Consider the following 12,352-nt stretch of genomic DNA (forward strand, 5'->3'; position numbering starts at 1 on the left):
TACGTGCACAGCAAAAAAACCCCAAACATCCCAAACCAAACCAAACACCCCAAAACCCCCTAACTCTTTCTCAGAGGAGTCTAATCTAAAATAGGTAGGGAAGGACACAGAAATGAGATTATTTGAGATGGCAGGGAAGAGATACAAATCACATGCAGTATCTGTTACCACAGCATGTTCCTGCCAGCTCCTTTTCTTTGTAATAAATGAGAAAGTACAAGCGTATGTTCAGTCTAAGGAAATACAGATTCTCGAGAGAGGTTTTAAAGGAGCAGCATGCTGCCAGGCCAGGCCACTCTGAGTTCAGGCAGCAGCACTGGACGAGTGGCTATAGGAGACTTACTCAGTCGGCAGAAGGGGATGTCTTTGAGATGTGGTTATACTGATTATTTATCCTTCTTATCCTCCAAGCCTCGCGGCATGCAGGCACACTCACAACAGAGCTGTGTGGGTGCATATATGACTGACTCAGCATTGGTTTTGCACATGGACAGTGACAAACATCTTTTGACTAAAGAAGGCAGCAGCACAGTTACAGACAAGACATGTTTTCCACTGTTCGTCAACACAAAAATAGCCTGTTTGTGATCACCAGCCAGGAATAGTTTGGCAGCTAACATGGAAATGACACCAGACTCCTTTGAGATGGAAGAGCATAGGATTTGCAACATCAGAACACTCTTTTTGTCTATCAGGTCCACTGTGTTCTGCTTCCAGATCCTACTGTACTGATTCCCTGCATTTGGGTGAATTGCTCCGCACAGTGTGTTTCCGCATTATTTTAACAGGAGAGACCATAACTTAGACCAGCCCTTTCATAGATTGTCTATGCACTCAGAAGGGCTCTCTATCACTTTCCAATCCCGCTCAGCCACCTTGAAAAAAAAAACAAAAACACTTTATATATATATATAAAAACAAAACAACTGCAGTCCAGGTCTTTGCTAGTAGACCTCTGAGGAAAGTCGTTTTTGCAAACGACTTTGCTTTTCTCTACTACTGGAAAATTTTCTGCTTGCAACATGCAGGTAGGGTTATTGCAACTACCAGGGCTACATACAACTAAAGTTGTATTATTCCCCAGTGACAGATGCAGAAATCCAAGTCTAGGAATGTAATAATGCCAAAGTTTAAAAAACCCTACACATCCACCTCCAATTTTAATAAAATTTGAAAAGCAGTCTATCAAGCTGTTTTGATAATGACTGGCTGATGTATACGATTTGTTCGTTTTGAGATGACCTGTGACATCACCTGAGAGACTTTATGGTAATCTGTGAATTATATTTATGAACATATGCATTATATTTTACAAAAACACCAGTGAACAAATATCTGATATTAATAGCAAACTGTTAACCTTGTGAAGTGCTAGTCTGAATGGAATTTCATTCTTCACCATGCTTCTACTTTACCAGAAACAGCTGACTACCTTTTGAGCATTGCTTTGTAGTACACTTTCCATGTTGCGAAAGCAAAATGATTTCGAGGCTCTAGTAGGTACCAGTCATTTTAAAACACAGGAATAAATATCCTTGTACGTTGCTCTTTTGATGCTAGAGGAAGAGCCTAAAGTACATACATTGTCATGACTCAGCATGGCTCCTTTCGGCTTCCCAGTTGTTCCGGACGTGTATACTAGTACACAGCACTGATTCGGCTTTTGGGAGTTAATAATATCATCCAAAGTAGTATCAGATATGTCATCTCCCAACTCCAGAAACTCTTCCATCTGGAACACGCAACAGAAAATACAGGATATCAAGTGGCTTCTTACACATGGGAAAGATGCAGTATTTTATCAGTCTCAAGACTGGCAGAAAACTTCAGTGCCTTGCTCTGAACATGTTTCCAAGGCAAATTTCCCCAAGGTCTTGCCCATGTAATACATGCAAACTGACTATCTAAAATTGTGCTGCCACAAGTCTTCAGTGTCCAAGAAGGGAATGATAATACTGTTCCTCCTCCAAGATAGATACTATGGACAAGTCATAGAGGCTAAAATTCTGTTACTCTCTTACACTGTTACTAGAATGATTTTGAGTCTTTATTTAAAGGAATTTAGATGTCCCATTTTTAAGTAAGAGTACACTTGTGACGTTCCATCTATAATTCCTTGTCCTCTCTATAAATACAAAGTAATTGGATGAAAGCTTCTGTGCAAAACCATCATCATCTAGATGTGTGAATGCCCAAATTATCCACTATTTTATAGCAGAGTATACGATGCTGGTCACAACTTCCATTCAAATTTGTCTCAACCTAGAATAAGCTAAACCTTTTATGATGCTGGACTTTTGTGCAGCACAAATTGGCCCAGAAGAATGCTGAACCTGGTCCTCTGTGTTATACTGCTGGCTCCCAGATACTTCTATTGCGTGCACCTGATATGCTGCTAAGTGTACCATTGATTTCAGCGCTAACTGAAAACTGGGGTATAACAAAATTTTTTGAGAAAGTTAATAACCAAACTGTCAGTTTCCCATTGGAATCAGATGATTCACACTGTGCTACAGGACTGCATTATTCAAATGTAAGATGCAGAACCTCCATTCTTCAACGACTCCTTGAAGCTCTATCTAGGACCCCATACCAGTAAAGGGGATGATGCAAAGGACAGCAGAGGTGAAAAAGAAGAGCCTGTGCTTGAGGGGAGGTTCATTGTCTCCTTCAGACCTCTGCCAATAGACAGTGTACTTCTAAGGTTACAACAGCTAGCCTCTGTGGCACCTAGACTTCCTTCCCTTGGGTGGCAAGGTTGTCCTAAGGATTCTTCTGATTATCATCAGTTTTATACTTTCTTCCAACAAACACATCTCTGAAAAGAGAGGCAGTACAATGCACTGGTCTGTAGCCAGCAGAGGATTTGTCACATCCCATCCCTTCCCACGGAATGTGGCTGCATCAATTTCACTAGCTCCTGGAAAGTGGAGGTGTCAAGGGTGTAATTGTTCCTATGTGACTTAGCAGTTGTTCCTCTTTTCCTGACCTTACTGTATTCTCATACTAGAACGCGTTAATCACTGTCAATCTGTTGCCTAGGCTTTGTTTACTGAACAGCACCTGCAACAGCCAGTGTTCCCATTCCACAGAGCCTGAAAGGTACAAACAAACAGTCACGCACACTACTGACTTTGCATTTGCCTTCTGGAAACAGGCAGTGACCAGAGAACTAGGGCTCTGCCCTCACTGCAGCGATCGCTCATGACATGTTAGCTGTCAACTTGCAACACAAATCCCTTTTATCAAATGCCATGTGGTTTGGGTGGTTTGCTTTACATCAAACCTAAAGAACAATCGTTTCTGCCTTTGGTGACTTCATCTCTGATTTTTCTTTTAAAGGACAAACTATGGCAACTCTCAGACACCCTCACAGCTACCCTTCTCCAGTGAGAAAATATGTCTAACCCGATACCCAAATCAGGGTGTTTTCAAATGTATCGATTCTCAGCTATTTAGGTTTCACCAACTGAATGTTGTTCCAGAATTAATTGCTAGGACTTACTCTTTTACTAAGAAATATAAATATTAAGATCATTTTTGTAGCTGTTTATTAGTAACAGTTATAGGCTATCAACCATAGCAAAGGAAGATATGATTAAAACTAGCACAGAAGATTTTTTTCTTGTGTACCTAGTAACCCCTCAGATTATCAAAATTGCTAATATTTTTAAATATTTCTATACTGTTCACTCTTCACTAATATCTTTTTTCCCCCAGTTGAAGTTTTTCAGCCTAGAATTTGACAATCTGTAGTCCTCTTAAAATGCTGATTTCTGTATTCTTATTAGTTATTTTCAATTATATTTTCAAAATAAATTGGAATAACATGTTTACAAAAATCTGTTCTGCTTCAAGTCCTCATATTTCTTAAATTAAAGGCTGGACTTCTACGCCTCAGAAAATTCTGATCCTGGCTTTGTCCCTGTTTTTGCTTTATTTTTACCATCTGATACAAAGATTCTATGTATACAAAGAAAATGTGGTCCTCTGTGTAGTCCATAGCTGCCTATCACCAGAAATATCGGGTGCAAACAAAACGCAACAATCATCTGTAAAAGTACAAGCATTTTCATGTTCTTGGATCCAGTGTAAATAATCACAATTTGGCTTTTCACTAGCACCAGTGGACAACTTTTATTTTGAACAGTTTGAGAACACACATTCCATCTGAAGTCTATAGGTGTTTCGTTAATCCAGACAATTAAAAAGCCAGGAAGACACAAGACAGGCACTTAAGCAAGGTAGCGCTGATTTTAAACATCAAGTATCAAACATGAAGTTACAGTCAAATTAAACAGAAAAAAATGATGAAGTTTTTAAATGCATTTGCTGGAAAACAGCAATGCGTTCTAAATGGTAGACATTTCACAATAATACTGCATGAATTGTAACTCTGTTCGAGCATTCACATACCGTATACAAATTTGGATGTCTCTCTGGAATGGAGTCCTTAGATAGCACAACTGCTTTCAAGTGTGGCAAGCGATTCCAGATCTGTTGGATTTTTAAAAACAAATTTATTATTTTTTATTCATAACTTCTGCAGCTTTTTTTTTTCCCAATAAAACACTGCGAAAACTCTAACGGCTTGACAGTCACAAGAAACTTCCTGTTTCCCTCCACCCTCAAATATCATCCCCTAAACTCACAACTAACTAGCTCAACAAGGAGGGCGGGAGGGAAGACGGGGAAAAAGGAGATGTTACACAGTCTCTCTCTCTTTGGTTTCACTCAAAAGATTTTTTTTTTAAAAAAACAACCAAGCAACAAACCAACCAACATCAGAAAAGACGACTCAGCCTCCTTTCTCATCATGCACCAGAGGGCACATCAAGGAACAGTCAAGGTCAAGCTAGAAGCTGACCCTAGCTGCTGTGGTTACCAATAAAGATAGAGGAAGTTCCTCAGCAAAAACTGTTGTTAAACTGCTAAAAATACATTCTACCTTTTTATAGGAAAAAAAAGAAAAGAAAGCCATATGCACATCCTAAGGATAAATAAAAATACAAAGCTGCGGGCTTGCAGGCAGACAGCAATGGCTGCTGCTTTTGGTAGCTCTTTCTCTTCTTAGCATGGCCTGCAGAGAACATTCATTTCACTGAACTTTTGCCTCACAGATGCCTTTGAATTAATCACATTTTGAACTGACTTGATCAATCCGCGCTAATACAAAAGCAGTGGCTTGATGGTAGCCATTATGGATTTATTATTAGGAGAAAAATAAAAATGTTACATTATTACTTCAGTCTTGGGTTCTTCCAGAATAAAAAAGAAGTTTCAAAAAACCTTCGGCTGCATAAAGCAGTGTTGGCCAGAGCTGGTTTTTCTTTTCCTATATGTATGAATTAGATCCCTTGAATTCTTCAATTTGTATTCTTCTGTCCAAGTTCATGACAGCATAGCCTGGTCCAAGAAGGCTTTTCCGATTGTATGTTTTTCCAGAACACTTATAAAAATCTTCCTCCAAATCACATAAAAAACCCCAAACTATAAATCAACTAAAGTATAACTTATATGAAATTCATTTGAAAAAAAAATCAGGGATCCTTTTCTCTGGTAGGTGCATGTTTTTGGCAGAAACCTCCATCACGGAGGGCCCCTCACATCAGCAAACAGTGCAATTTGGTGCAAGTTTGATGCCACATCTCCAGTCACGGGCCTCCCTCAACATCTCACTGACAGACAAGCCCTTCCCAGGGTATTGCCCTGTGCTGCTCCCCCAAGTCATGCAACAGGGATCTTTCTGTCAAGTTGGTCTTTCAATCTGGCACCCTTGTGGAATCCCACTTGAAGATGCTGAAGAGTTTTGTCAGAATTGTGACCGTTCACTTAAAAAGCCTCCTCCTCTCTAGCGTCACTAAAGTCCATCTCATGTCAACCATCATGCTATCAAAGTGCAGGAAACTCAACAGCCTTAATGGTTAGTATTACAAGAAGGAAAAGATGACAATTTGGAAAGAGGAGAATCTGAACCCTAGCATCCTTAATATTGAAATTGAAAGCCTTTACAAACTTGCATCATCCTAATCTCACCCATTCAAGTACTCTACTTTTCCAGACAGAATCAGGTGGTGACATTATAAACATGGGATCAAACTGTGGGTTTTTTTGCCAGGTAAGATTGCAGTGAACCAGCCAGTGAGCTCTCTGCTGCAGAGAATCAGAACTGCTTAGGTATGAGACAGACACTATAGAGAAGAGCTGCAAGTTCCCCAATAGCTCAAACACCAGATATCAGATTTCCTAATAAGAACGCTCCCGTGAAAGGCTCTGTGATACAGATAGTGAATACAGTATACATACAGCACCAAGAAATGAGAAAATTGTGGATTTTAAGCAACCATTCAGCCATGTGGTACCTGCATTATCTTGTCCAGTTGCTTCTGATTTTCCACAACCATGATATTGGTTTTGCTATCATAAGCGATGTAGTGGCAGGCCTCTGGAGAATTGGTTGTATATATTCCTGTGACAATTCCTCTGTATCAAAAATGTACATATATTTATTTATACACACATATACATGCACTTAGTATCAAAAAATAATAATCACAGATCAGATGAAAGTTGAACAAGCATGAAGACAGAAGTAAACAGGAGCACAGCTTTCACGTGTTTTTGGAGTATTCAGATATACATGAATATCTCTGATATAGGTACATTGCAAAAATGTAAAGTCTGTTCAGTAGAAGATGCCATAGACCAGGATTCAGCATTTTAACCCACTTGAGGCTACATGACAGTTAGCTCGGGAAGTGGTAAAAAAACCACTTACGGCCTCTTTCTGTTCAAGCTGCACACAGATAACTAACTTGAACTTCACTGACACAGAAGCAGCTTAAGAGGTAAAATCCAAATTGTATAAACAAGTATCGGGACAGAAGGAATCAGGCTAGTTAGTATTTATCTCTCACTTCATCTACTTGAACATATCCTGCTGTAGACAAATATCACTAACATAAAACTGGGAGTCTCATCTGTTTCCCACATCTTCCAGTATTAAGATACTGTAAAATAGCTTCTGTGTGACTGTCACAGTTAAGCCCATAGCAAACAGGATCAATTTATGAGTGTCTGGACTGCTTCAGATATACTGAAAGCCACGAGACTCCAGTAAGCCGCTGAACATGCTAATCAGCTGCAGCACGACTTCCAGGATATGACACCCAATACTGATTTGCTACATTTCCAGACCCAGCAAAACAGAAATCCCCAAATCCCCCCATAAACCAAAACAAAAAAAATCTTACCCAGCAAAAACAGCTCCAACAGCTGAGATGAACCATTCTGGAGAATTAAATCCAAGGATTGCTACACTGTGGAATCGTTCAAGACCAAGCTTAAAAATGGTAAGCATAAGGTTATACAGTGTAGGCACGCTGGAGAGAAACATACAGCGCAACACGTATATGCAAATACAAACCATGGAAAAATTTTGATTTATTTCTTATTTCAGTATTGACAAGACATCTCTGTGTTGATACTTATAGCAAAACCAGTCTTTACCAGCAATTAACATGATCTAAGCTTTACACTACCTTCTGCCTGGTTGACCTCTGCTGTCCAGAAAGGCCTGAAAACCGCAACTCTTTAATATGAACAGAGGCATAATGAGTACTAATCTTATCCTATGTTTAGAACATTTTAAAAATCTATCCTGCCAGGTTCATGAAAGTGCTGCTTTTACCTATTTTTCTTTTTTTTTTTTTAATCTTAAGGCCTTATGCTGAGCTTCGTACCCATGACTGAGTGAGACAGTGTAACAGCAGCTCTTCACTTGCAGACAAGTTGCCTTGACAGTAATGTTAACTCTTTGACCAAAACTAATTTTCATTGTTATTATTTTAATAAAAAATATGACTGCTGATCTTCAGTTAATGAGAAAAAAGTCTATAATTGTGGTTTTGGGGTTAGGTCTTTGGGGAGGTTTTGTTTGTTAGTTTGGTTTTTCAGGAGACAGAAAGGGAGAAAATGGAATTGGTCTTGTTTCCCTGTACCTACCTTCAAGAAGCTCTTGGCTGCTTTCCTGGAAAGGCAGTAATACTCTGAAAAAGTTATCTTCTCCCACTTTCCATTCTTTTTGCTAGCCAAAGCATTAAGAGATCCATATTTTTCTAGGCTCTCCTTGAACATCTGATGGACCGTTATGGGGGTTTGCGGACATGAGTTATCTATTCTCAGTTTGACTCTGCCATCAGCAAAGGAAGTCCACAGAGACTCTGGAAAGTAAAGCATTACCATCAAGGTATTCTATCATTGAAAAATATTGTGAAACTGTACCAAAAGACAGGAGGATTGAATAAAGACTGCAGGACTAACCGTAACTCTGGCATTTCCCACCTTTTGAGAGAAGGGCTTTCCAATTTTCTATCAAAAATTCCATGTAGAAAAAGAAATCTTTCTTTCTCATACTTTGTTCTGTGTCTTGAATAAAAGTGTCACCAAATAGAATTATGCTGATCTTCTGTGTGTTACAGACATCACCAATTCCAGAAGATTCTGTTTGCTGTTGCTCAACACTACACAACTCCCTATCTCCTGAGCCAATGGAGTAGCTGGTGAATAAGATATCTATGGAGATCTGAAAGACCTGAAACTTCTGTCCCTGTTCAGCATCCGAGCTCCTTTTGCTTGTCATAACTCTCCCCTTCCTCCTCTAAGTTATTCTGCGTCATCCTGCCCCTGCTCCCCACCACTTTCCACAGGTTTTTCCTTTGGTCACCTGCCCTATGTTCTAGTGTGTATATCCACTCCATTCACTCCTGTCTTGCCCTGTTTCCACATTATCTTTCACCTTCTTCTGCTCTTGCCTTCCTCACCCTGTCCTTCCTGTATTTTTCCTCCCCTTCTTTGACAGGACACAGGCACAGAGCACCAACTAATGTCACTTGGCGCTCACCACCAGTGTCAAGGATTGGGGCCGTCTCTGGCATTCACAAGAAATTACTGTCTCAAAAATCCTACTTGGCTCTTGCAAACCCAGCAAGAAGCAGGCTGAGTATAAACATGCTCCTTAGAGAATCTAGAGGTTAATCAGTTGGCAAAATTCAGGTGAATTCTCACAAGGAAGACAAAAAAACACTCACAACTTCCCTTCGAACAGTTAGTTCCCGTACTTCTGAACAAAATAGTACAAGAACATTTTAAGAACAACATTTCTTAGATTTACTTTCATAAATGAAGAAATATTTTTAGCATAAACAACAACAACAACAACAAATATATTCTACAGAGCGCTGGTGGAAAATTTCAGACCAAAGAGCTTAGGTTTGTCAGAATTAACAGTAACAGAAAATACAACTTTTTGAAGTTTCTCATATAAGCTAATAAGCACAACTGTCTTTACTACACTTATGGAGAGTAAAAACTGTAAAGAATGCTCAGCTAGTATCTATACTGTTTCCTGGTACCTCAGAGGCTGAAAAAAGCAGTTCTGGAGTGTTCATAAGTACAACATGCTTCACATCCCTCTCAGATGCTGTTCCTCTAGCTGCTTCACAGAGGGAGGGCCTGGAAACTCCCTCTTGAGCATTTCTGGCAATGTATCAATGCATCCATGATGGATCCATGTGAGCACTTCAGAACACACTTGCAGCCTCCCTCAAGTCAGGCTTGCAATATGGACAGATAACTAGAGGCACCACAAGCTACTGTAAGCTCACAAATGTACATAAAAAACCCAAACCAAACAACTTTCTCTAGTAAGGAAAAAAAAGTCTCATTACTTTGCTGTGTAGAAAAAGTCAATCATAGTCAGCTGACGAAGTACAACTACTAAACTGAAAAATACCAATACCAGTTTAGTTTGCTGCCAGTATTCTGTGGAACTACTTCTGAAGATTTCACTGCCCCATGTGGTATGCAAGCATGTGCAGAGCATTTTGGAAAAAAAATTAAAAATCACCTTTCTACCTCCTCCCAGGTAAGGAGGTAAAAACCCTCATGCAGAAAGCGAGTGAGCTGAGCAGTCAAAGCCATAATGTGTGTGAACCCAATGCTCCTGACTCCCATTATGTTCCTGACTCACAGTCTTGCATTTGTTCTCTTGACCGTCCTGACAAACAGAAATAATGACAGCAATAAATACAAATAAAGCTGCTTAATCTCCACGTGCCTTCATTTTCTCATGTGTAAATTGCATATAATGATTTTCAAAACATAGGTGTGGAGCTTTGCTTAGATCAGTGGAGGAAGAGCATCATAAATTCAGACAGTTTAGAAAACAAGTAGCTATGAAGAATTCTAGGTAATAGACTGACTTTATCAAAGTGTAAACAGTGGCACTCAACAAATATTTTATGAGTAGTGAAGGCAAAGCAGGTGTTTCTGCACTTAACCGTAATCCTGGTGTGAAAAGGATGAGAGATAAGTCCCATGAGAGACAGAAGTTAGTGTTAATCCAAACGTTTATTTTCTGCAGTGACACACCAAAGCCCAGACAAAAAAAACTCTACGTGATGTTCTGGCTCCTAAACCCAAAGATGGCAGGGATTGCAGATGTGGTTGGGCACAGGTGGGCAACTGCTCTGTTGAAAACAAAACCATACCATACAGATCTAAAATAAAACATTCTAGTCAATGCATAACAAAAATGCTCTTGAACAAGTTGCCTAATTACTACTTTTTCACTGCAGACGTAGATAGTATAATAGTTTCCATAAGGAAGAGTGAAAAAATCAATCAAATCATTGCAATATCTATACACAGAAACAAACAAAAAAAAGTACTTTGAAACTGAGTGTCCTTTTTTGTTTCCTTATGCAATTTTACTGGTGTCAAAAAGGAATCTTTGATTCATACCAAAGGCTAAGAAAAGAATTTGTTTCAGAGAAACTCAGTGAATCATCTTAATAATACACAACACATATTGGAAAGGAATATCAACTTGAGCAATAGATTTGCAGGTAGAACTTAAATCTAAAAACCAGTTTTTAAATCTAAGTAATAAGCCAAAAAAGTCTAAAGATCTAACTAGTTGGTCCCATAGAATTTGTAAAAACAGCAGAACATGAACAATATATTCTGCTGTCAGTTTGCAGAGGGACTTTGAGCAGAGGACTCATTCTTCTCAGAAAGAGCCTGGGAAGGAATGTCTGACTAAAGTCTGAATGAACCAACTGTAAACTTCAGGAAAAGCAAAATAGGTGCTCTGCCTCACTAGCATCTGAAAGTTAAACTGCAGTGTCCAGGCTGGAATTGAACTCAGTACTACCTGAAACCAAAGCAGACACCGGAATAAAGATCCTTTAAATACATTATGAGCATTGGTACGTTATACACCCATAGATTTACAGAGAGCATAAGAAAACATGAAGTCAAAATACTTGTGCTTTGTACAAAGCACACAGCTCAAGCACTTAATGCCACTGAAAGTTCCCTATATGCAAAAGGGAATGTTTGTTCCTTTCCTCTTTTTTCCAGTAACTCCTGCTACCTGCATTATACTTTGTACCGAAAATTCTTTTTCATTCAGAAATATGTGACCTTGGCTCATGTCCTTCATATGAATTCACCGAGGCTCAGAGATGGTGACAAAACATTTGCTCCTAAAGGAAACTATTTTGTCTGATAAAACAAAAAAGGCAGAGCTTTTATTCAGATAGTTAATCTTGATTTTCACGCTTTGAGCCTCTTTGAGTGTTTTTTTTTTGCCCCATAGTCATTCTCCTCCAAATCCAAATTCCATGATCAGGCTAAATTTTCCATGATTCATTGTCTTTGCTGCTGAAGGAAGAGAAGGCTCAGAGTATCTCATACATAGAGCGTATAACAGGATGACTATACTGCAGTTTGTCTTAGGAATTGCCCCAAAGACATCTGATATAAATATTTTGGATTTTAGGCGTGCAGTTTTTTCAGTGAAGTGCAAATTTTCAACAAGAAACTTTACAGGAGGAAAAAACTCACAACATAAATACAATTTTTTATCAGTCAGTTGTTATTCCTTTCCACCATGTATGACTGAACAGTTGTGACATAGTACAGGCTGTATCTCCCAGCCTTGATATCAAAAATTATTTTAAACAGATGAACAAATAGTAAAGTTGTTTCTTTTTGATTTCGTTTTTTTCCACATGAATGATCAATCTAGTTGAAACTGGTGGACATCTGGGATGTATGAAGGAGGCTGTGTACTAGTAAATAAAAAAGAAATACACCAACCCTACAGTTTATAGTTAATATATGAATGAAACCTTCTCTCTATTCACTACCTGACCTGCAAGTATTCTGGTGACTGCCAGAATGGATTTGTGAATGTAAATGACTTCTGATGTTTATGGAAGAACAACTCAGAGCCATATAAAATGCAAAAGAATCAAGGTCACCTTTCAGACAAGTAAACAGACAG

General features: G+C 38.9%; 1 protein-coding gene across 2 annotated transcripts in view; it reads right to left on the bottom strand.

Moving 5' to 3' along the window:
* Nucleotides 1–12,352, bottom strand: part of ACSBG1 (acyl-CoA synthetase bubblegum family member 1) — a 34,029-nt gene that overhangs the window by 8,989 nt on the left and 12,688 nt on the right. For both annotated transcript variants that reach the window (XM_086620166.1, XM_086620168.1), the window contains 5 exons: nt 8,005–8,222; nt 7,254–7,342; nt 6,363–6,483; nt 4,417–4,497; nt 1,583–1,732 (listed from right to left, as the gene is read on the bottom strand). In XM_086620166.1, coding sequence (XP_086476292.1) covers nt 1,583–1,732; nt 4,417–4,497; nt 6,363–6,483; nt 7,254–7,342; nt 8,005–8,222 — 659 coding nt within the window. The remainder of the gene's footprint in view (nt 1–1,582; nt 1,733–4,416; nt 4,498–6,362; nt 6,484–7,253; nt 7,343–8,004; nt 8,223–12,352) is intronic.

This window comes from Tauraco erythrolophus, chromosome 14 (assembly GCF_009769465.1).
Source record: "Tauraco erythrolophus isolate bTauEry1 chromosome 14, bTauEry1.pri, whole genome shotgun sequence".
Taxonomy (NCBI): domain Eukaryota; kingdom Metazoa; phylum Chordata; class Aves; order Musophagiformes; family Musophagidae; genus Tauraco; species Tauraco erythrolophus.